This window comes from Eptatretus burgeri, chromosome 15, assembly GCF_056783735.1.
Source record: "Eptatretus burgeri isolate ZD-2024b chromosome 15, Ebu_testis_v1, whole genome shotgun sequence".
NCBI lineage: Eukaryota > Metazoa > Chordata > Myxini > Myxiniformes > Myxinidae > Eptatretus > Eptatretus burgeri.
In genome coordinates this window covers 2263601-2288127 of record NC_140975.1, presented here as the reverse complement: position 1 = coordinate 2288127, position 24527 = coordinate 2263601, and the positions used below count along the sequence as shown (strand labels likewise).

Sequence of the window (24527 nt, the reverse complement as noted above, 5' to 3'; positions counted from 1 at the left end):
TCTCCGAGCCTACCTACTCCGTATGAACGTGGGGAATGCCCCTGGCAGTGTCCCCTTCGATGCCCACGTGGCACTTTGGTGCTCTGGGTACCGTTTCCGTGGGCTGCCCGTGCCCATTACACTAACTTGGACCTATGGCCGACTCTGGCCGACTACTTCGGTGCCCAGGGGACCCTCTACTCAGTGCGCACATTTCCACAGCCACGCTCCCAGCCGGTCAATGGACTCCTGCACCCTACAAAAAGGTTTCGTGCCTTCATTCAACACCAACAACAAAACGACATCCGATTGGTTAATTTAACGAACCCACTCACTAACATGACACTAACCCCAGGTTCCCTTGGGTGGGATTCACTCCTCCCCCCAATCATTCATTCGCACCATGCATTTCACATTCACTCCACTCACACTCGGGCCCGCTGACCCACATTCACTCATTGTACATTTTTCTCTTTTTTTGTTTCAATTCACTCCAATACTGACATTCTGCTCGCAACGTCCCCCGAACTAGCTCGTGCCCCTCGCCATCCCTTATTTTAATGCACGTTCCATTTAACTCTATCGCTAAGCTATGTCCCCACGACACGTACCATGTCCGTCTATGTCTCCAAGCCATTTTAAATTCGAAACTAAAATTCCCACGAACTCGTCCAACCAGGCCCCATGGAGAACTGCTCATGCCCAATGAGGCTGGCCAAACTAACACTAAACCATTCCACTAACTAGTGCTCCTTTGCCCATGACGAGGATGTTCGTTACATCCTGGCCAGGGATCTGGTACTCGAGCAAAGTAGGTCAAAGGCTCGGTAGGCCTTGCATCGCCAGGGCGGCGGTTTACAATTTGCTCGTCCCTTCCGTTTGGGTGATAATTGGAAGTGCAACGTCGTCCCGTCGATCACATTACATGTCCGCTTCCGAGCCATCCACCATGTGAGCTGTGTGCTTCTCACCTGGCCTTCGTGCTGCGCGATCCCTGCCGACGTCACTCACACGAAGGCCCGGCGGCGGGACACATTCCGCGAACAGCACGCCGGCCCCTGCGCACGTGCTCACATGGGGACACGTGCTTTCCAAATTCACACAATCGCCGCCATTTTAGCCGTCCACGTGGTGGTTTCGCACCAATCACGGGACGTTTCAACGCCGGCTCCCGATCACCGAGTCGTGCGCGCTTGGGCCGTTCGCAAAACGCGGAACGGACCTCGCATGCAGCGTCCCATGGAGCTGGCGCGGTTTCCAAAATAACTCCATCCGTTACACGACCCATGTCTCCCGTCTGGGTCGGTCCGTGTTCCATCTCCTCACATGCACTCACACATACCATGTCATTTGCACCACTCACACGTTTTAACACACTCTGGGACATTCACATCGGGGGCTTGCATTAGCCCAAAAGATCCCGGGGTTTCTGTACCCCCACCAAGCTCAGCATGTACCCTTTCGCATCATGCAACGGCTCCACTTCGTACGGTCTTACCGGACTCACCTCGTCATGACCTGCCTTGAGGGAGCATACCGTCTCTCTCCGTTCCTGTGGGAGGTTAATCCGACCCTCGCTTTGGGTCTCAAAACATTCCCCAAGCTCAACCCCAATGTCCCCTCCCAGGTCTACTTGTGCGTGCTCCTTTTTAATTTTATGCAATTCGTCTTTCTCTTCTAAATCCTGCGTCTCCCTCATTACCTCCGTCATCCCCTGTTCCAGTTTATCGGTTTCTCCCCCAATTATCATGACGTCACTCGTTGCCTCGACCTCGCCCGTCATCATCGCGGTCCGAACAACCTCCACACTCCCCCTTGACTCAGTCGTTTCCCCACGTAGTGTACTGATCCCATCCGCCATTTTCTAATTCATGGTCTGCATTTCGCTTCACCTTTACCAACATCGCCTTCATTTCCTCCTGACCCGCCTTCATTTGTGTTTGCAAGTGTAGCCCCATACTCTGCATATCACCTCTCAGTGTTTGCATATTTCCATTCATTTAGTTTTTCATGGTTTGCATATTTCCCTTCATTTCTTGTGCATTCACATCCATTTTTTGCGCATTCGCATCCATTTTTTGCATCAACATCTCCAACATGTCTCATGTCAAATGACCCCGGCAAAGCCAGTCCGCCACGATCGGGCGCGGAGCCGACAGGGATTGTTCGGTCCTCCATCAGGGGCATTTGATGCAGAGGGAGCTCATGCACCGCCGCCGCCGTCCCCAATGACACCCTCAAGATGATTGCAGGGAAGGGTCTTCTCCTGCAAGGTGTCATCTTGAGCCGTGGGTTCTTCTAACGTTAATTCCGAACCCACCTGTACCAGTCCATCTTGGTCTGCCATGGTCCGTGCTGAGAATTACTACAAATTGGATGCTCTTAATTTCGGAGGGAAGGGGTGGGGGGGGGGGGTTGCCAACACACCCCTGGTCCGAATCCCGTAATTTTCTCTCTGGAAGCGGAGGGGTTCGAACCCCGCTCCTGACACCAAACTGTTGTGGGCCGGGGGTCGGTGGCGAGAACAATGATTTGGTGGGGAAAGCTTGCGTCATCTCCCACCAAACTCCCCGGAATTGTAGGCCGTCGCTCAGATAACTCCGCGAGCCGGCGGGTCGTTTAACTGACCATGGTCACCAATATTTCAACCGCGTGGCGTAGTGTTATTTTGTCTCGATCCAATGTACCTAAGTAACCATGTGGTCTCGGCTACCGGGGATCCATGCACTTGGAACGCCTGGATGAACCGGATTCACTCTACCGGTAGCGGTAAAATTACACCTACCGACTACCACTCTGCGACCCACCTTTCCGGCTTGGATGCAGTCGAGCGGGCCTGCCCAGGACATCCCGGTTACAATTGTCCGATTACCAGGAATAAAACCCCGCCTAAACTCAGATCCGAACCATGCTAGACCAATTCAAGAAAGGACGGAAACGAACTGGGGACATTTCTAACAAGTTTTATTTACAGTAAAAGACAAAGGCAAGTCTTAACGTGAATATGCAAGCAGTATTTACAATGTTCCAAAAACACTTATTCAGTTCTACTTACCAGACGGGCCCACACACACAAATGAAAAGAAACCCAGAGTTCTTTATTGGACCCTCGCAGCCGAAGAGAGAGACAAGCTGGGGGTCAGAGTTCGGATGGGTACCTGGCCGTCGGAGAAAAGGGGTACTCCGTGCTGCGGCACCTGACAATGGTTGCTGGTTTGGTCCCCAGTCGCACGTGTGGGACTCGAGGTTCGTGGCAGAGCCAGGGTGGTGAATGGCCGGGGGTCCACGAAGGGGGGTCGGAGTCGCTCTTTTCTTCCTTGTAGAGCGCCAGCAGAGACACGTTCGCCGCCTTGACGACCTTCTGCTCAACCCTCGTGACAGCTATCGTAACAACAACTGTTACCACCCCTTCGTAACAGCCTCCGTAACAGCAAAAACCCCTTTCGTGACAGCAAAAACCAACCAAAACTCTGCTCTCAGAGAGTGCTCGGGGATTTATCGACCTCCCTCAACGGGGAGGGACCCTTGGTGAAAACACACCTCGCTGTCCACCTTTGAATGGGCAGGGTCCTACGGCCCACCCTTCCAGGGCGAGGCCTCGGCCCCTGCCGGGAAACCCCAGTCACTCTTCCACGCGGGTTCATACTTGACGAGCAACAGTATCAATGTTACAAAGATCGTCGTGAAAGAGTTACAACGTTTGTGGGAGCCGAGAAACCGGAACCGCGAGATCTTGCCTTGGCACGTCAGGGTGAGAGAAGGCAGCTGGTTGGTGGTGGATTGTGATGGGCCGAGGGGTCATGCAGATGGGATGGTTGTTAGATGTACTAACCTAACTAAAAGAAATCGCAACGCACACCTTTGATTCTCCCACTAGACAAAAGGAAGGGGATCTGACTACACACATACTTAACGACATAACTGACTTTTGGGACATCTGTATGTTGAATGCACATGGTTTCCAGATCCGTAACAATTTCCTTTCTAAAATAAATATTTTGTAAAAAACATTTCTAAAGAATAATAAAAACAGTCATTTAGAGCAGATTAATCTCGTTTTAGTCTTAAAATATTGCTAAGGGTTTCAATTTGATATGTAAATAATGTTATTGCAATAAAATGATTCAAACATTTGTTTCCTACAATAATAATAGTAATAATAAATAAATAAATAAAAACATTCCTTCGGTGATCCGAAAGACCCCGGGTTGTCCAGATGTTACTGGGATGAAGGTTACCTATCAAGGGTTAACACGTTACATTAGTTCTTCGTGCCTGTTGTTTGTGTGCTTTATGAGGTCCTTAAAAACAGTACGTTTCCTGTTTGGAATGATTTTCAACGTTGTTTGACTGCCAGGCAGGCCGAGAGAGTGAAATAATTATCTCGCTCCGCCATGCACATGCGCGGTTGGGACGGATTCAGAGCCAAGGTACGGTAAAATGACAAATTCGTTTTCCTACTCGTGTTCCGATGAGTGTTCAAAAAATATTACATTCAAATAAGCTGTTCCTCGGAAATAAACTGGTAATATGGATCGATGGACATAAACCAATTGATTAAGCCCACTTTTCGCTTCGTGTGCTCGAGATAACAACGAAGATGAACAATCTCAATAGGTGGTGTGAAAGGTTTTGCATTAGCTCAACACACCTGTGGACTTTTGCGGTTCTGAGGGATAGAACCTTCCGTCTCCTTGGTGGAGAAGTAACTGGTGCATCCACGGTTGAGGTACTGAATGGGAGGCAAGGGAAAACATAGCATAATCTGCTTGTGAACAACTTGTCAATCCACAAACTCATCATGTGATACCAAATAAAGTCCTTCACAGCCACATTAGAGACAAGAAGAACGGTTGAGATCCTTTAAGCACATCTTCCCGAATTGAAATCTTTCATCAAATTGGTATTGAAAAAGAAAACACGATAAGCGGTCGCCAAGTTGAGGTACATCTATAATATGAAGAGGAACCCACGTGGAAGTTGGCTGGTGAACCGAGATGAAATTTCTTCCTGATGTCTTCCGGGGCTCCAGCACTAAGGCGATAAAAAATGTGGTAATTCCTCTCCTCCTGGCCTTGAACACAGATCCGAGACTTCTCCAGGAGGTAATGAGACACAAAGCCTCCGACGACGACGTTCTGAGGGGACGAGGCAGTGCTCGCATTAAATTCCGGCTATATGGTACTCAGGTTACAGCGACAACGCAAGGCATTAACTCAAGATACATGAATCCCCAGCACAAGCAATTAAGGAGGCAAAGACCATCTCAACCAGTACAAGCCACCAACTCAATTCACAGTGTCGCTCACAGAGTTAACGACATGTCCCATGGAGCAAACCTTGGCATCAAAGTGGATTTCCACAAACTTTCCAAACCGGCTGCTGTTGTTGTTCCTGACAGTCTTGGCATTCCCAAAGGCCTCCAATAGTGGATTGGCTGAGGGTAAGATATGACATTTAGATCTGATGACCAAGACCAACGAGGAAATCACAATTAAGGTAAAAGATTAAAGAAAGTTTAATCAGGATCACTTGTGCAATGACATCAAACCAGTCAATCAATTTCTTCGAACACCCGCGTTAAACTGGCCAAGATTGCTGAGGCAAGCCCCAAAGCTGAGAAAGGAAACTTGGAGAGCAGTTATTTAAGAAAGCAAAAATGGTGCAGATGGTTATAGCAAGGAACCTTGGGAGGATATCTTAAAATAGGAGTATCGAGATCTGTGTTTATTACTGAATATCACAGTAATAACAGTTCATGCAAACAAGCAATCATGGAACAATACCAATTACAATAGCTCACAGGAGGACTCTTTACTTAAGGCCCTGTCACACCTTGACGTTTTAGCCAGCATTTGGCAACGTATCAAAATGTATGTAAAACGTTGGCGTACGCTGAACTATTGATGTTTTTTTAAAAAGTTTTTGGCGTATTCATAACGAGTTGGACGTATGCATAACGTATTAGTAACGTACACAGAACATTTTGATAACTTATAGATAACTTATACCAAAGAATGCTTAGCGTGTTGTCAGCGTTCACAATGTATGCCCAACGATAGTCGAACGTATGCATAGCGCGGCAGCGTATCGCCGACGATCACGTGGTGTAGCCTATTAAAAGGCTGCCGCTCGACGATTCAAATCATAATCGCACAAGACATCGAAGTGTCAAGGCCCTGTCACACCTTGACATTTTAGCCAGCGTATGAAAAATTTGCCGAATACGCTGGCACACATCGAATACGTTATGGGTAAGTTTTGTATACGTTAACAGCACGCTGAAGCACGCTGGCATACGTCGTAGTATGCCGAGCACGTCAACAAATTTTAAGCATGCTCAAAATTTTTCGACGTATGCCAGCGTATGACACGTTCCGCATACGCTGGCCATAAGTTGTAGGCAAGTTATGCGATCGTTGACACACGTCGATATACATTACTTGTAAGTTACTCATAAGTCGAAACACGTCGAGGTAATGTTTAGTATACCCGAAACTTATTTCTAACCTATGAGAAACGTGCTTTGAACCTATGTGTAACGTATCTCCAACGCACATTGACGTATGTAGATGTATTTGATCGACGTCTTCCGGACGACCACAGAACTTACTGAACGTGTTTCTAACTTACAGCTACCGTATAATGGTGTATTGGCAGCGTTTAGGGGAATTGGTATATAAAAATGGGGTTCACAGGAGGAACCCATCAGTATTTCAGACTCCATGGTGAGTACATGTCCATGTCAGTAGTATCAGTAATAGTAGTAGGTGAGCGTGTCATTAGTAGTAGTAGTAGTAGTAGTAGTAGTAGTAGGTCCATGTCAGTAGTAGTCGGTGAGTGTGATGGGGAGGGTGTGGGTGATGATGGATCCTCTTTGCGTCTGCGTCCACGGCCACGGCCAGGAGACTTCTTGGCAACATTCTTCGAAGTTTTCTTCGGCTTTTTTTTTTTTGAAAATGTTTTTCTACGCTGAACTATTGATGTTTTTTAAAGTTTTTGGCATATTCATAACGAGTTGGACAAATGCATAACGTATTAGTAACGTACACAGAACGTTTTGATAACTTATAGATAACTTATACCAACGAATGCTTAGCGTGTTGTCGGCATTCACAACGTATGCCCAACGATAGGTATAGTCTAACGTATGCATAGCGTACGGCAGCGTATCGTCGACGATCACGTGGCGTAGGCTATTCATAGGCTGCCGCTCAACGATTTAAATCATAACCGCACTCGAAATCGAAGTGTCAACATCATCGTCATGCCGAAGGAAAAAAATAAAATAAAATAAAAAACATGGAGTCTGGAACACTGACGGGTTCCTCCTGTGAACCCCATTTTCATATACCAATTCCCCTAAACGCTGCCAATACGCCATTATACGGTAGCTGTAAGTTAGAAACACGTTCAGTAAGTTCTGTGGTCGTCCGGAAGACGTCAAATACGTCTACATATGTCAATATGCGTTGGAGATACATTTCACATAGGTTCAAAGCACGTTACTCATAGGTTAGAAATAAGTTTCGGGTATGCGAAACATTACCTCGACGTGTTTCGACTTATGAGTAACTTACAAGTAACGTGTGTCGATGTGTGTCAACGATCGTGTAACGTGCCTACAACACGTTACTCATAGGTTAGAAATAAGTTTCGGGTACGCTAAACATTACCTCGACGTGTTTCGACTTATGAGTAACTTACAAGTAACGTGTGTCAACGTGTGTCAATGATCGCGTAATGTGCCTACAACTTATGGCCAGCGTGTGCGGAACATGCGAGTCATACGCTAGCATACGTCGAAAAGTTTTGAGCATGTTAAAATTTGTCAAAGATCTTGGCATACTACGACGTATGCCAGCGTGCTTCAGCGTGCTCTTAACGTATTCGACGTGTGCCAGCATTTTAGACAAATTTTTCATAAGTCAGAATACGCTGGCTAAATCGTCAAGGTGTGACGGGGCCTTCAACACCACATGCAAGCTAAATGAGCCAACCAGGTAACCCTGATGCATGTCCACCAACATCACACAGCAACACATCAGCACCAATTAACAAGAGAAAGCAGGAAGACAAGGCTCACCTTCCACAATGCGCTCGTCAATGTCCTGCCCACTTCCATATGATTCAGTCAGGTACCTGGAGACAAAATGACAATGCACGCCATCTTCAGCGACGGGTCATCTGCCAAGCAAGGCAGTGCATCACCCTCCCGTGAGTTACCTGCCCGCATGACATCTGCCCGTGCGTCACCTGCGTGCGCGGTGGCGAGTCACCTGCCTGCGCCAACACCTGCACGGAGTGGCGCCACCTGCACAGAGTGGCGCCACCTGCACAGAGTGGCGCCACCTGCACAGAGTGGCGCCACCTGCACAGAGTGGGGCCACCTAGACAGAGTGGGGCCACCTAGACAGAGTGGGGCCACCTAGACAGAGTGGGGCCACCTAGACAGAGTGGCGCCACCTGCATGTGCGCGGAGGCGTGCCACCTGCACGGAGGCGCGCACGTGCCATCTGGCCATGTACGGTAGTGCATCACCCACTGTGGTAGGAATAAGTCTTGGAGCACCATCTTGGTTGACAAAATTGTTACCACCTCAGGATGAATCACCTCAGGATGAATTTTGTGTTCTCAGTTTTTCCAGCACCCGACTCTCCTGACACAATAATGGATTGACTTTGTCGATGCACCTTCATATCCCGGAAGGCCTTGTCTGCTGCTCAACGACAATGAATATAAACATAGTAGCACCACAGTCAACAAACAAGTATAAACACATTAATACCAGCTCTGGAATTTGATGGAAACACAAAGGCCATAATGACTGATGTTTAAGTGGACGATGTAAGATAATTCACCAATAGTTAAGAGGTTCTTTATAACAACAGGAGAGGAAAAAAAAAATGCATTCTTGGGTTTTCTTTCTCGTGACAATTGTTGAAATAAAAAGCACGAGACACAAGCTGAGGGGCAATGAAACAAAAGGAGGAGTGATGGGCATACCAATGGCGTACACATGTGGAGGCCGCACTCCGAGAGATTTTCCCTTGTACAAGTGGATCGTATCGAGGGAGTAAAGACGAGGAATATCCGTGTATGGATTCACAGCAATCAGTATGTTGGCGACGTACGTCTATGGACATCAGTTAGACAGGAAAAACAAGCAGTCAATCAGATACGGGAAAATCACAGACAGCCTCCTCATTTCATACAGGTGTTGAGGGATTATATAAAAAGACCAAAAACAAATCAAACCAAGTCATATGGGAATGCAGTCGTGCATGTTCAAGACACATTTAGCTGAACTTGCCGAAAGTGAAAGGACTGTACAAAGACGGACAAACATAAGGAGATCGAAGGGCAGGAGAACGAGAGGCGGCGGCAACACATCATTTGTGACACAACGTACACCGAGTTCACCTCAATTATGATGCATTTATATGGGGATTAAACTTTGGGCAAGGAGATTGAGAAATGGAACACCTGTGCATTACACTTCCCATCACAGGTGAGATTACAAAGCAAAAGTGAAGAAAATGTTTCTCGACTCAGGCATGACATACGTAAATCTTGTTGAAGCCGTAACGTATGCGGATGTTGTGCAGGAGAGTCGCCTCATTCAAATACATGAGGGAACCTTGGAGAAGTGAGACAAGGAGGGAAATCGGATCAAATCGGTATACCGAGACTTTCCCCATCACAAGAAAGCTAACCAACACAGAGACTTTCCCAACATCACGAAAAATCTAACCTGTACATCGAGACTTTCCCAACATCACGAGAAAGCTAACCAACACAGAGACTTTCCCAACATCACGAGAAAGCTAACCAACACAGAGACTTTCCCAACATCACGAGAAAGCTAACCAACACAGAGACTTTCCCAACATCACAAGAAAGCTAACCAACACAGAGACTTTCCCAACATCACGAAAAATCTAACCTGTACATCGAGACTTTCCCAACATCACGAGAAAGCTAACCAACACAGAGACTTTCCCAACATCACGAGAAAGCTAACCAACACAGAGACTTTCCCAACATCACGAGAAAGCTAACCAACACAGAGACTTTCCCAACATCACGAGAAAGCTAACCTACAAAGAGACTTTCCCAACATCACGAGAAAGCTAACCTACACAGAGACTTTCCCAACATCACGAGAAAGCGAGCCAACACAGAGACTTTCCCAACATCACGAGAAAGCTAACCTACACAGAGACTTTCCCAACATCACGAGAAAGCTAACCTATACATCGAGACTTTCCCAAAATCATGATAAATCTAACCAGTATATTGATGTTTACACTTTCATCATTCGGGCCGGCAGATGGCTGGTGTTTTACAGGCAGAACGGTGCATCGACGAGGGGGTGTCCCTCCAATGCAATGTCAAACCGGGGACCTGTCTGGCAACATTGGTTGCTGTGGACATTAAGGATCCCACATCGTCTTCAACAAAGTGGGCCATCATGAGTGAGAGCACTGAATAAGTTAAAAAATTCCGGGACTAAAGTACAAGAAATGATGCAAGGTGCACAGGTATTGCATTCGGTGCACATGCAGGCTCACAGAAATTATGCAAGAGGCAGACAGGAGCTGCAATGAATGAATGAATTAACTTTCATCACGGCCTGCACAAGCAGCATCTGGGCATGCACCGTGCAAAGTGCAGCGCAATGGAGTAAGGTTCTGTGTTACGGGTAGGGACTCCCTGCCACCATGGATGCACGAGAGCGTTAACACCTTGCATCATCGGCACACTACTTGGTGAGAAGCTAAAGTGCAGGGCACGATACTTTCTCATTGACAGCATCTTCTGCAGAATCTCTTTTGGCCACCTGAGCCACGTACCACTGTACAGTATGAACAGGTCACACCTGTTCATTGTTAACACTCCATGTCAACCTCCCCTTGTCCCTCCTTTGAAGTTCAATCACTCCCTGTCCAGCTTTCCTCTGCCAGGGAACCTTCTCCGTGTCTGTCCAGTAATCCAAACAATCCCACCGGAAAGCTTTTCTACCACAACAATAGCCATATCTGCATATCCCATGTACACATGTTCATCGCCACTACATTGTCAATACCTTAATGCACCTTTGCCATTTAGCTTCTCCACTAACCTTTACTCCTTCAAAATGCAAAAAATAAACACAGCAAAGTTAATGTTGGTTTCGAAGATCAACATTTACTTATACTTGGCAAAAAAAATCACACGAGGCAACACAAGGTAGGTGAAGGTTAAGAGGAAACAGGAAAGGCGAGAGGATATGGTTTCTTACAGTTATCCTCAACGTGTTTATTTTCATCTTCTTCGGCAGGGAACACGTGGTCGAAAGGCACCTGGATCACCTGAGAAAGGAGGCCCCAGGGCCGAGTGGTTTACAAGTCAAGAGTTTGCACATCAAACACTGCAGGATGAATCAAAATCAGTTGAGAGTACTGGAGGAGTTTCCTCACCATGTGCTGTGAACATTATTTTATTTAAAAACAAAAGAACACAATAAACTCTGGTGAGGTTCCGCGTGGTCGGCATACCTTTGACCTTGCAGCAAATGGCTTGACTGCAAAGGAATCCGCACCCATGTCAGTGATTGTGGCCAACTGGAAACCTTCAGAGGGGTGTGGCACCCACACAGGTTTCCCATCATCCATGATCCCTTACAGGCTGCAGAAACAAACAAACAAATGCCAACCTGTGAACAGCAAGACCATCGGAGCCATGACACGGTCACGGCAGTCCGCCATACAGTTATCGGGTCCATCACCATGGCTGTTCACCGCACTCCGACGTGATCACTGGTAATTAAGACGGTCTGGGTCTTGGCACAGTAAATGGAAAAACACGACTTCAGTAATAGAGTCAAGATAATTAATCATCGAGAAGAAGATGGTGGGTCAGAATTGATGACTGGTGTTGGCATTATGGTTCGGGTGGTGGGCTTGGGATCATAGGATCCTGAGTGCAAATCCCATTCATATGTTGAATCAATACCAGGTGGGGTTGACTCTGCCTGTCATCCTTCCGAGGTCGGTAAAATGAGTGCCAGCTTGCTGGTATACTGTGTCGGAGTGACGACCCATCCAGGATTGTGTCCAATAGCCCAGGAGACTGCTTAGGCAGCACCAACGCTCTGAACAGAGTATGGTCCCAATGGATGGATGGATGGATGGATGGAATTTCAGGGAGAAGTTGATTATGGAGACATCAAAGGCTGAACAACCAAACATGTGGAGGTAATAAAAAAAGAGACAGGGAGAGAGAGACAGAGAGACAGAGAGAGACAGAGAGAGAGACAGAGAGAGAGAGCGACAGACAGATAGACAGACAGACAGACAGACAGACAGAGAGAGAGAGAGACAGAGAGACAGAGAGACACAAAGAGACAGAGAGACAGAGAGACACAAAGAGACAGAGAGACAGAGAGAGACAAAGAGACAGAGAGACTTTTCTGTCCTTTTATTACAAGAGTATAAAACACAATTTATATAGGAGTTAAACATTTTTCATAAGGACACAAAAGTAACATATCCAAGAATACAAGGTTACATCATGATAGTAAAAGTGATCAGTCTGTAATTAAGAGACCATTTTGAACAGTACAAAGTGCATCATTTAGAGCCCACACACTTTTAAAAATGCAAATTTTGTTTATGGAAGTATAAAAAGAAAATTCCATTTTAATACGGGCGAAAACGATTCCTTTAAACAAAGCCAGAAGGTTATCAGCACACCCTGAAATATTTTCAATTTTTCCTTTCCTTGTGCGATATGTTGACTTCATTGCTGTGGCAGTGAGAAAATTGGCCAAAATCACTTCCAGTGGATGTGTTTTGGATTCAAAGCCAAAAATAAAAACTTTTAAAGTAAAGTTCAAAGAAAGCTTGGAGCACAATTCACAAAGCAAACCAAACAAAGGGATCAAGCGTGCACATTCAACATAAGCACGTGACAAGGTCTCGAGAGTTCCACAGAAGGGACATTGGTCAGGTATTTCAGGAGAAAAAACAAGCAGGAGTTTATTGGTCGGTAATACCCAATGTGCCAGCCTCCAAGACAGGTGAGCAGTTTTCTTCGGGGTAAGAACATGGTGAAAGGCTTTCCAGTTAGGTTGGAAGGGGTATTCTGGAGGCAAGTCGTTGTGCCACTTCCTTGACTGCAAAGTTCTTAAAGAAGGTCGAATTGCTTTCACACAGGCCTGGTATACAGTATGTGACATTTTCTCAGACCTACTTGTGGTGCGATTCCAAAGTGTATTTTTGGTAAATATTTTACCATTGAACCGGAAATCATGACAGTGGGAGTGAGTTCGGGATTTGGGAAGAGAGGATTTGATTCGCGAACAGTTGAGCCATCGCCAGTGCGAGGAGATCTCTCCCAGTGTACCTTAAGTCTCCGGTACACCTGAAGTACTTCACATAATAAAAGAGATACTTGGCGGTAGGACCGTATGCCAACCTTGGTTGCTCGTGCTGCAGCACTCAACCATCTCGTGTTGTCAATCATTACATCAGAAACGCAATGGATACCGTTCTGAATAAAATGATCGATAAAAGAACGCTCCGTTCTTATTCTTTTTAAAAGAGAGTTGTAAAACAGAGATTCGTTCAAAAACATATTTTTGGTGTCGGAAAGATAATCACGGTCAACTATAAAAACATGCCAAGCATTTAAAATGCTGTTATAAAAAGGTGGAAGCAAGGACAAATCAATACATTTCACATTCATTAGAAATAATCCTGATGAAAAGTCAAGCATACCAGCTTGACGAAGGATGAGAAGGGCGGCGGACCTCCAGACTAAGTCCGACGGACCGTAGAGAAGCCGCCAGATTGAGGCAACGCCGAAGGCCATTGCCCTGCACACAATGTCCCCAAGACCCTGTCCACCTTCCTCCAACGGAAGATTCAGGATCTGTGGACGAAGCCAGTGTTTTCCACTCCAGAAAAAGTTTAAGGTTTTCTGTATGCTCAACAAAAAATGTTCAGGAGGCGGTATGGCTTTGATCTTGTGCCACAATAGAGATGCTGCTAAGTTGTTGATGACCAGGACTCGGCCTCGATAAGAGAGCAAAGCCAGTAAGCCTTTCCATTTCAGCAGTTTTTGTTTGAGAGCTTCAGCGAGACGCTCCCAATTCTTTGCTTGTGTTGCTGCATCACCTATGAAAACACCAAGGTACTTCATTCCGTTGTTCGACCAGGTGAGGCGTTCCGGAAGAACAGGCATGGGCAGCTGGCATGGGCTGATCCACAGTGCCTGGCACTTGTTCCAGTTTATTGCAGCTGAAGAAGCTAAACCATAATAGTTCAAACAGTCCACCAGTTTCTTAATCTCCTTGCTTGTGCGTACAATGACACAAATATCATCAGCATAGGCAGAAACTTTCACAGGTTTTACTTGCAGCTTTGTGTATCCAGTTAAGAAGCTGCGAACTTTGATTAGGAGAGGCTCGATAGTTAGAGAGTACAAAATAGTTAGAGAGTACAAAATACCAGATAAAGGACATCCTTGACGGATACACCTTCCAACCTTTAAAAGTGAAGTCAGTTCAGAGTTTACTCTGAGTACTGAGGAAATGCTATGATAAAAAAGTTTTATGAGGGAGGTAAACCTGGGACCAAGTCCAAAACACTCGGGAACCTTGAAAAGATATGCATGACGAACACGGTCAAAAGCTTTCTCTTGGTCGAGCATAATCAAACCAAGATTATCATTTTTAGCTTTACACACATCCCAAAGATCCCTTATTAGGAATATGTTATCATGTATCTGTCTGTTAGGGATACAATAGGACTGATCACTTTGAATCAAAGATTCTAGAAGGGGGTAGATGCGTCGAGCTAGAGCTTTGGGAAATATTTTATAGTCAGAAGTTAAAAGAGAGATTGGGCGCCAGTTGCCAACGAGCTGAGGGTCCCCTTTTTTCGGTAATAAACTAATTACTGCTCTACGACAGCTCATTGGCAATTTCCCAAATTGTAAAGAACTAGTAAAGACCTCCAAAAGCTCTAGACCTAAGAAGGACCAAAAGGATTTGTAAAACTCGACTGGGAGGCCGTCAAGTCTAGGAGATTTTCCAGTCGGCAGAGAAGCCAGCGAGAGTGTAAGTTCTTCCAAGGAAGGTAAGGAATCAAGCTGATCCCTTTGAGTAGCACTTAACGTGGGTAGATCAGACGTGAGGTATTGCATTGATTCATTGTCAACATCGTTTGCCATAAACTCGTCTGACAAGAAGTTATAGATCTCCCTCTTTATGCTATCTTGTGATGTCACAATGTCCCCAGTTGAGAGCTTTAGGGTTTCAATTTGCCTTTGATGGGTGGTCTTTTTATCAAAATGAAAGAAAAATTTTGTTGGCGAGTCCAAATTATAAATCTGATCCATCCGTAATCAGATCATAGCACCTTTCACTTGATAGTCAACAAGATCATTTAAAAGGGCCTTTTTTCCAGTAGCAGATGGTTATTTGTTGTACTGGGATTGTTTGCAACATCAGATTGTAATTTCAGTATTTATTTTTCCAGTACAATCCTTTCCCTTTTTACACTAAAAGATGAGAAGTGATTAAACTGTTGGCAAAAGACGGCAATCTGTGCCTTTGCGTAGTCCCACCATAATCTAGGGCTACTTAAACTATTCTTTCGTTCGATGAGGCTATTCCAAAACACCCTAAAGGCTTCACAAAAAGTAACATTCTCAAGTAACATGACGTTAAACTTCCAATACGGACTGCCATGTTGCTGCAGAGAAAGCTGAAAGGAGAATGTTGTCGCCAGATGATGAGAGAAAAGAGAAGGTACGATATCAGATTTTAATATCTTATCAAGCATTGTTGCATTGACATAAATTCTGTCTAACCGAGCTGGAGTGTGTCTCTGGGACACACATCTTAACCAGGTGAACTGACGTTGTCTGGGGTGTTGGATACGCCAAACATCCATGAGTCCCACAGTTTTTATAATTTTTTCCAAAGTTTTGGCAGATTTTGGATGTGGCTCCACACTGTTTCTGTCGAAAGCAGGGTCAAGGGTGCAGTTGAAGTCACCACTCATTATAAAGCAGCAGTTCAAGTCAATTGTGCTTCGAAAGGCCTCTAGTTTAAGGAAGATGTATACTTTTCAGCATTCTCAATGGGGGCATAAATGTTTACAAAAATAAAGATTTGATTGTTGGCAATGAACTGAAGACAAGCCGGACGTCCAGGAATTATTTCATTATAATGAACTTGCGAGAGTGTTAATGAAGGAGAGACAAAGAAAGCAATCCTGGCAGTGAAGGAATTGATATCACTGAAGAACCACTGACCCTTCATGAGCCTTCTCCATTGGGCTTGGGCAGTCAGATCTCCATGCGTCTCTTGCAATAACAAGACGTCCAGTTGCAAACGCCGTGTCAGATCTTTTACCTGAACTTTGCGTTCTAAACTCGCACCACCATTAATGTTTAGACTTCCGAAATTGACATTCATGTGTTTAGAAAGGGAAAGAAGAAAAATAAATAAATAAGAGAAACACACCATAAGGACCTCACTAAAGAAGCTCCTGTCGAGCTTTCTGGATCATTTTTTTTAACCTGTGTTTCTGAGCCTCAGTGAAGTTTGGGGTGACGGGGTTACGCACAATTTCCTTCAATTTCGTAATTAACACCGGAAGATCAGGGAAATGATCTTTCAGTTCAATATTTCTCTTACGACAAGAGTCCCTCAAGAAGTCCTGAAGCTCGTCATCCGAAGGTCTGATTTCAGCCTTTAGAATCTGAGAGGAGTCGTCTTGACTTTCATCATCAGATTCCTCACATGGGGAATCGATAGGTGTTTCAGTTTCATTGTGAGCATCACGTGATTGCTCGGTTTCAATGAAAGAATCTTCTTCGGCCCCTTGTATATCAGAGTTACGTCTGGGGATTCTTGGGAATGTAAGAGAGTGGACTCCAACCTTGTCCGTGACACGGCCACGGTGCTCGGGTCATGAGTGTCACTCTCTATTGGAGGATTTAAACTATCCTCCATTGTTCCCTTGGTGTCCTTATTTGGCTCATTTATTGTTTTGTTAAGGAGAGACTGTAAAAGTTTCTCTTCCTCCTGTGACTGTTGGATATGGGAGTAGTCGACATAAGGAACGTCCTTATATGAGAGGACGCTCTCTGTGGGGTTGGAAACACTGATTGGGATTGGCAAGTTCGATACGATTGTTTCATTGATAACGTTTGTACAAGCGGACGTTTCTGGATTACTCTCTTCTTCCAGAAAGGCAAATGTGTTATTACATGGAATTCCAGCCATTACATTTTCACTGATTTGCCTTTTACCAGAAGGTGACACGTGGTGCAAGGGATTTACGTTTCTTAACTTTTGAAACGGTGATGAACCCCTCACTTACACAGTCCGTTGGCTCATTGGGAGGGGCGTGTCCACTTGTTCAGTTAATTTATGCTGTACCTCATTGGGAGGGGCGTGTCCACTTGTTCAGTTAATTTATGCTGTACCTCATTGGGAGGGGGCGTGTCCACTTGTTCAGTTAATTTATGCTGTACCTCATTGGGAGGGGGCGTGTCCACTTGTTAAGTTAATTTATGCTGTACCTCATTGGGAGGGGGCGTGTCCACTTGTTAAGTTAATTTATGCTGTACCTCATTGGGAGGGGGCGCATCCACTTGTTAAGTTAATTTATGCTGTACCTCATTGGGAGGGGGCGTGTCCACTTGTTCAGTTAATTTATGCTGTACCTCATTGGGAGGGGCGCATCCACTTGTTAAGTTAATTTATGCTGTACCTCATTGGGAGGGGCGTGTCCACTTGTTCAGTTAATTTATGCTGTACCTCATTAGGAGGGGGTGTGTCCACTCGTTCAGCCGGTTTATCCTGTCCGTTCGTTGAAAGAGAAACGTTAACATTAATCTGTGAGTCGTTGTTACTCGGTTTGGCCGTGGAAGGCTGCGTTTTTTGAAGAGGGCAAAACTGTTTAATGCGTCCCACTGCACCACAACCAAAGTATCTCAGGGTGTCAGTGTTTACGTATACTTGGTAATCGTGACTATTCACAGTGAACTTTAAAATGACGTTCAGAGAGGGATAATCCTTGTTGAGTACCATAAATACTTGTCTACGGAAACCCATCACGTGACTGGCACGTTCATCTTTACAGCCCAAAGGGAGCATTATTAGAGGGGACACGCAGTGTCCATACCGCTGCAGCACTTTCAGGATTACATTACTGCTCAGGAATAGTGGGACATTTGAGATAACCACTTTCTGAGCAGGAGTATCGAAATGATACATCATCACAAAGTGTCCAGAGTCGAGGGACAGGCCTTGTTGAACGATGAGAGCAACGTGCTCTTCGTCGGACACAAACACGATGACTCGTTTATTCATCCGAGACGCGGCTCATACCTCACCAAACCCGATTATGTTCCCGATCGCGAGAACAATCGCTTCCACCGAAACGCTCTCCGGTGGAGAGCAGGCGACGCCATTCTTGCGCGATAACCGTTCGAACGCGGCATATCACTGAGAACGAGCAGCCACCATGTTTCAACACACGACGCTCCACGTCTTCCTAACTCAGGAAGAGGAAGTTATCAATACACTCCAACTTTTCCCAAACCTTGGGAAAGGGAGCAGTAACCGAACAAAATAAGGAAAGATAAGCGAAATAAAAAAGTAAAATAGAGGTTTTAAGCAAAAAGTTTTTGAATTTTGACACGACTAACAGGGCACTGCCGAGAAAACCGACGATACCCTGACTAGCGCTGCGACGTTCTCTGTCTCTCTCCGTCTCTGTCTCTCTCCGTCTCTCTCTCTCCGTCCGTCTCTCTCTCTCTCTCTCTCTCTCTCTCTCTCTCTCTCTCTCTCTCTCTCTCTCTCCGTCCGTCCGTCCGTCTCTCTCTCTCTCTCTCTCTCTCTCTCTCTCTCTCTCTCTCTCTCTCTCTCTCTCTCTCTCTCTCTCTCTCTCTGTCCGTCCGTCCGTCCGTCTCTCTCTCTCTCTCTCTCTCTCTCTCTCTCTCTCTCTCTCTCTCTCTCTCTCTCTCTCTCTCTCTCTCTCTCTCTCTCTCTCTCTCTCTCCGTCTCTCTCTCCGTCTCTCTCTCCGTCTCTCTCTCCGTCTCTCTCTCCGTCTCTCTCTCCGTCTCTCTCTCCGTCTCTCTCTCTCTCCCTCTCTCTCTCTCGGTAGTGGGGAAACTTAGCTAAATATAGCATAACAATTGTGCATTTTGTGAGGAAAGCACCAAATTTGGCACACGAGTAGCCTATTATATTATGAACAGATTTGGATGTTGGGCCATCTCAAATTCAGCCGCTGATGGCTGTGGCAGCCATTTTTCAAAATGGCCGCCAGTGGTTACTGTTATGACACATATCTGCTTTACTGGAGAGGAATGCAGGTTGATAGTGAAAGTTTATTTACTAATAAAGGTCCAATAATGGTCAAAGAAAGTAACAATTTGATTTGGTTGAGAAAAAAAGTTAAAGTGGACTAATTAGTCTTATTAAGACACAGATTCTGAATGAAAACCAATGATAAACATTCATAGCACTATTGGCTTGGCACGTGGTAATAGAAGTGGTGTGCGTGCATATTGACCCCGGAATCGCGCACGGTTGAGTTGCCAGCTTACACTTGTTGACTCGATTCATTGTTATTTTGTTCTGTGCCCATAGAGTTCTCTATGCTATCCCATTGTTAACCGTAGTTCATCAAGTTAAGTTTGGTTTGCGGGGTGCAGTTTGGTCATAGGATTATCTCAGTCACGGATTACCGGGTTACGAGGTTCTGCATGTATTTCCGTTCTGCCTTCACAGCGCCAGTTCCAGTTTGCTACTGAGTGAGGAAGTTCTCTCTTCGTACCGGCGTGTTGGCGAGATATCTTTACCATGATGACTCGTGAGTTTTCGGGTTATCTTCGTTCGATTGACGGCAATACCAAACCATTTGTAAGTAGTTTTCCATTCTGGTTTCCATTTTCATGGCTAAGCTAATTTGTTTTGGTCAGTTTGTCGAGTAACCCTTCCGTTTTCTGAAACTGCGTTTTTATTGACTCTTACAGTCAATCAGAACACATCTCAGCACATCGGCTTGAAGTAACCTAAATATGGATGAATTCGGTCGTATTGGGAATGAAGCCATGTAACTCAGATGATGGGTGTGAATTGTCGATGTGCCGTCACCAGCGTCTGCAGAAGATTTTACAAGTGGCAATAGTATTTATGACTATGGGCGAGGAGAAAACCGGTTTAATTCATAACTAATTTATCCTACATTGTGTCATTGGAGATCCTGATGGTGGTGGTTGCTGGTGAACAGAAGATACCGAGTGTAACATTGAACAACTTGACCATGTCCAAGAGCTTCCAATTGGTTGGCCTTGAGCGTCCTGTCCCATCAACATCAACGCACCCAACTCAGACTAACTGGAAGCTGTGTATCATTTTCCAAGAGGACAAAGCAGAGTCTCTGACATGTCCTTCACAGTCCAAGCGAAAAGACTCTGGGAGTGGGTACAGTTCACTCGCAGCCAATTTCATCAGATTCAGTGAGCTTGGATAACTTCCAGGAACACTTCAGTTGGAAAGACTCAACGAAGGGTATGGCATTGAAGCGGCCATGGTTGCAAACAATGCTTTGTACCATCAAACATGCAAGCTCAAATATAACAATACAAAATTGCAAAGGGCAGAAAAGCGAACACTCATGACAGAAGGAGAGATCCATGACGTACCAGATGCGTGCAAATGCACCAGATTTCATTCAACATCATCCAGTACAGAGAAGGCCCAAGAAGCCCAGTGTTTCTTCTGCAGACAACCTGCAGGAACCGATGGTGTTCACGAAGTTGCAACATTTCAAATGGACAGTAAAGCTCGAGACTGGGCAGCCATTCTTGAAGACACAGAACTGCTTGGCCGACTCAGTGCCGGGGACATGGTCGCCTTGGATGCCAAGTACCATAAGAAGTGCTTATCAGTGCTGCACAACCGTGTTAGAAAGGCCCAGTCTGAGGGACCCAAGTACAAAGACAAGGAGCGAGAAGTATCACGTATTGTCTTCGCCGAACTGGTCCTCTACATAGAATAAGCTAGGCTAGATGAGGAGACAGCACCGGTGTTCAAGTGAAGCTCGACACAAGGGTCCACTCCACACGACTGAAGCAGAGACTCCTTGCCCAGTTCCCTGACATGCACGCACACACAAAGGGGAGAGACGTCCTGCTGGTATTTGAAGAAGACGTTGGGGCTGCTCTCATCAAAGCCTGTGATCTGGACAGTGATAATGATGTGGTCCATCTTGCACGTGATGCACAGACAGTGCGCCGCCACATGTTTGAAAAAGCTGAGCCCTTCAATGGATTCCCTGAAGGATGCCAAGGAGAATCTGTGCCATCACTGCTGCTTGCCCTGGTGAGCATGGTCCTAGAGGGTCCCAGCATTAAGGATCAGATGGCAGACACAACCCCTGCAGCGCTTGCCATTGCCCAGATGCTGAAGTTTAACTGCATCAAGCACAACCGGGCACATCGCACCACAGGACCCGTAACTGCCAGGCACGGTGCTGCACAGGAGACCCCAGTTCCCACATACGTAGGGATGATGTTGCATGCTCACACACGAAAGAGGGAGTTAGTAGACAGGTTGTCACACCTGGGCATGAGCATCTCATATGCCCGTGTTCTCGAGCTCTCGGCTCAGATGGGGAACAGTGCCTGCCAACAGTTTCACAGAGAACAAGTGGTCTGCCCCCCAAAGATGCACAGCAATGTCTTCACAACATCAGCCATAGACAATATCGACCACAAAACCAGTTCAATAACAGCGAGAGTCCTTCCATGGTACAGCCATCTCCCTCCTCCAGCACCCCTCTTTCACTGGCGAAGGACTGGACCGAAGCATTGTAATCGTTGGTGGATCTGGAGATGCTAGCTCGAAGATGGTCGGCCACTTGCCACACTACTATACCGATGTGCCCCCAGTCACTCCCAGCATGAAAAACCTGTCTGTTCCAGATACTAGAGTGGTGTCCTTGACCAGAGATGACTTCAAGGAGCAGACTGAGGAGGAATACCTGTGGCTGGAGCACGCAAGGCGGCTCCTAGAGGACAACACTGGGACATACGAGAACATATCGTGGTCAGTGTTTCATGCCAGTCGCCGTTACCTCGAACCATCAGCCCCACCGCCCTGCTTCCACTGTTCCTTGACAGTGCCCACACAGTGGCCATGATCCGGCATTCCATGGATGTGGTGAAGAATGCTGTAGAACATGTGCATCCTGGCCAGACACCTGTCATCACCTTGGACCAGCCACTGTTTGCCTTGGCAAAGCAGATTCAGTGGAAGTGGCCAGAGAAGTATGGTGAAGAAAAGATGGTAGTGATGTTTGGTGGGCTCCACATCAAGATGGCCGCCCTGAAGACGCTGGGCGACTGGCTGCGAGGAAGTGGCTGGGTACAAGCCTTGGTGCAAGCTGAAATTGCAATGCCAGGGACAGCCGACTCCTTCCTGCAAGCTGCCCACGTCACGCGCACAAGAAGAGCTCATCAAATCACTGCAGCGGCACTGCACATCCTGCAACACCGTGCGTATGAACGCCACTGTATGACGTATTTTGATGATGCAGAAGACCTGCCTGAGTTCGAAGAATGGTGTAACCAGAGAGGAGAAGACATTCCCAACTTTCAGTACTGGGCAACTGTGCTGGAACTAGAGATGTTGGTACTGGTCTACGTGCGTTCTCTACGGCAGGCTTCATTCACGATGTACCTTGATGCCGTGACGGAACTGGTCCCATGGTTCCATGCCTTAGACCACACACACTATGCCAGGTGGGTCCCTGTTCACCTGAGGAACATGATTGCACTCCCAATGAAGCACCCAGATGTCGCTAGAGAATTTATGGCTGGCAACTTCACTGTACAGAAGACGAAGAACGTGTTCTCTTCGATCCCAATCGACCAGGCACATGAACAGAACAACGCATGCATCAAAGGAGATGGTGGAGCAGTCGGCCTCACTGATAACCCAAGTGCCCTGCGGCATTGGATGATTGCTGGGCCAGAAGTTGCCAGGGCCATAGAAGAGTTCCAAGATGGCCATCAACACTGGGGGAGGTGAGAGGACACTGGTCATCACGACCAGACACCAAGTGTGCAAACCTCTTTCGCCAAGGATGTCCGTGCCCTCGTCAGCGTCATAGAAGAGCTTGGCAACCCCTTTGAGGAAGAGAGCATGGATCTGGTTGTCCTTGACACAAAGGAAATTGCAGGTCCTGCTGCAGTTGAGAATGTGAAGAAGATTGGCCAAGAGCAGTTCCAGGCTTTCACCAGAGAATGCCTGGTGGAAAGGACCAAGCCAATTGATGAGGCAATTCGTCGGAACAAGCTGAAGGTGTTTCGCACTTCCACCCCGAGAAGTGCGAGCAAAGGGAAACAGCAACTGGCCTCTCTCAGGAACGACGTGGCACTTTTCTCACGGCTCTACATCGGTTGCCAGACGAGGGATGGAAACCTTGAAGAGTTCTTTTGTCATGAGAATCAAGCCTGTCCTCCAGCTCTCTCCGATGGAGAAAGTCTCCGTTCTGGGTACGAAGAGTGATCTCCTCAAATGCTTTGAAGAGTTCTCAAATGCCCAATCAGAAGCTCCTGATACCACCAGGATAGTTCTTGATGGGGCAGTCATTGTCCAGATGCTGAAGCCTGCGGTCGCCAAGAACTTTGATGACTATGCCCAGGATGTCTTCATACCGTACATGTCAACAAAGCTTCAGACTGTGTCACGCCTGGACCTGGTCTGGGACCGCTACGTTGCTGATTCACTGAAAGGCAGTGCAAGGTCAAAGCGTGGAAAAGGAGTGCGTAGACACGTGGTCGGAGCAGCAGTTATACCTGGAAACTGGCAGAACTTCCTCCGAGTGGACACCAACACAACCGAGCTGTTCAAGTTCCTATCAGAAGCTATCTTCAGGTGGTTTGACCAGGATGACAAGCAGCTGGTTATCACTGATGGAGAGGCAGTCTTGAGCAAGCCACCGCTGCTAGACCTGGCCTTGCTCGCCCTATGCAGCCATGAAGAAGCTGACAGTCGAATGTTGTAGCATGCATCCCATGCAGCCAACCATGGTCACCACAAGATACTGATCAAGACAGTTGACACCGATGTTGTGGTGTTGGCTGTGTCAGTGGCCCAGGGACTGCAACCAGAAGATGAACTGTGGCTAGCATTTGGCACTGGGAAGAGTTTTCGGTACCTGGCAGCCCACAAAATAGCAGCTGGCCTAGGACCAGAGAAGGCACAGGCACTCCCAATGTTTCACGCTCTGACTGGGTGTGACACTGTATCTAGCTTTGCTGGACATGGAAAGAAGACTGCTTGGACAATCTGGACCGTTCTGCCAGAACTTACAGATGCACTGCTGAAGCTATCCTCTGCACCAAGTGGCATAACCAGACGATGTCATGCACACCATCGAGAGGTTCGTCATATTGCTCTATGACAGAACCAGCACGTGCAACGACATTGACAAGGCCCGGAAGAAACTCTTCGCAAAGAAGAACA

General features: G+C 46.6%; 1 protein-coding gene across 2 annotated transcripts in view; it reads right to left on the bottom strand.

Annotated features, from left to right (window-relative positions):
* MYO6 (myosin VI) overlaps positions 1-24527 on the bottom strand; it is a 113467-nt gene that overhangs the window by 70602 nt on the left and 18338 nt on the right. For both annotated transcript variants that reach the window (XM_085857879.1, XM_085857880.1), the window contains exons 2-10: positions 11520-11649; positions 11264-11333; positions 9546-9619; positions 8986-9115; positions 8593-8698; positions 8066-8121; positions 5319-5416; positions 4953-5117; positions 4631-4711 (exon numbers count right to left, since the gene is read on the bottom strand). In XM_085857879.1, coding sequence (XP_085714005.1) covers positions 4631-4711; positions 4953-5117; positions 5319-5416; positions 8066-8121; positions 8593-8698; positions 8986-9115; positions 9546-9619; positions 11264-11333; positions 11520-11636 — 897 coding nt within the window. In that variant the 5' untranslated portion in view covers positions 11637-11649. The remainder of the gene's footprint in view (positions 1-4630; positions 4712-4952; positions 5118-5318; positions 5417-8065; positions 8122-8592; positions 8699-8985; positions 9116-9545; positions 9620-11263; positions 11334-11519; positions 11650-24527) is intronic.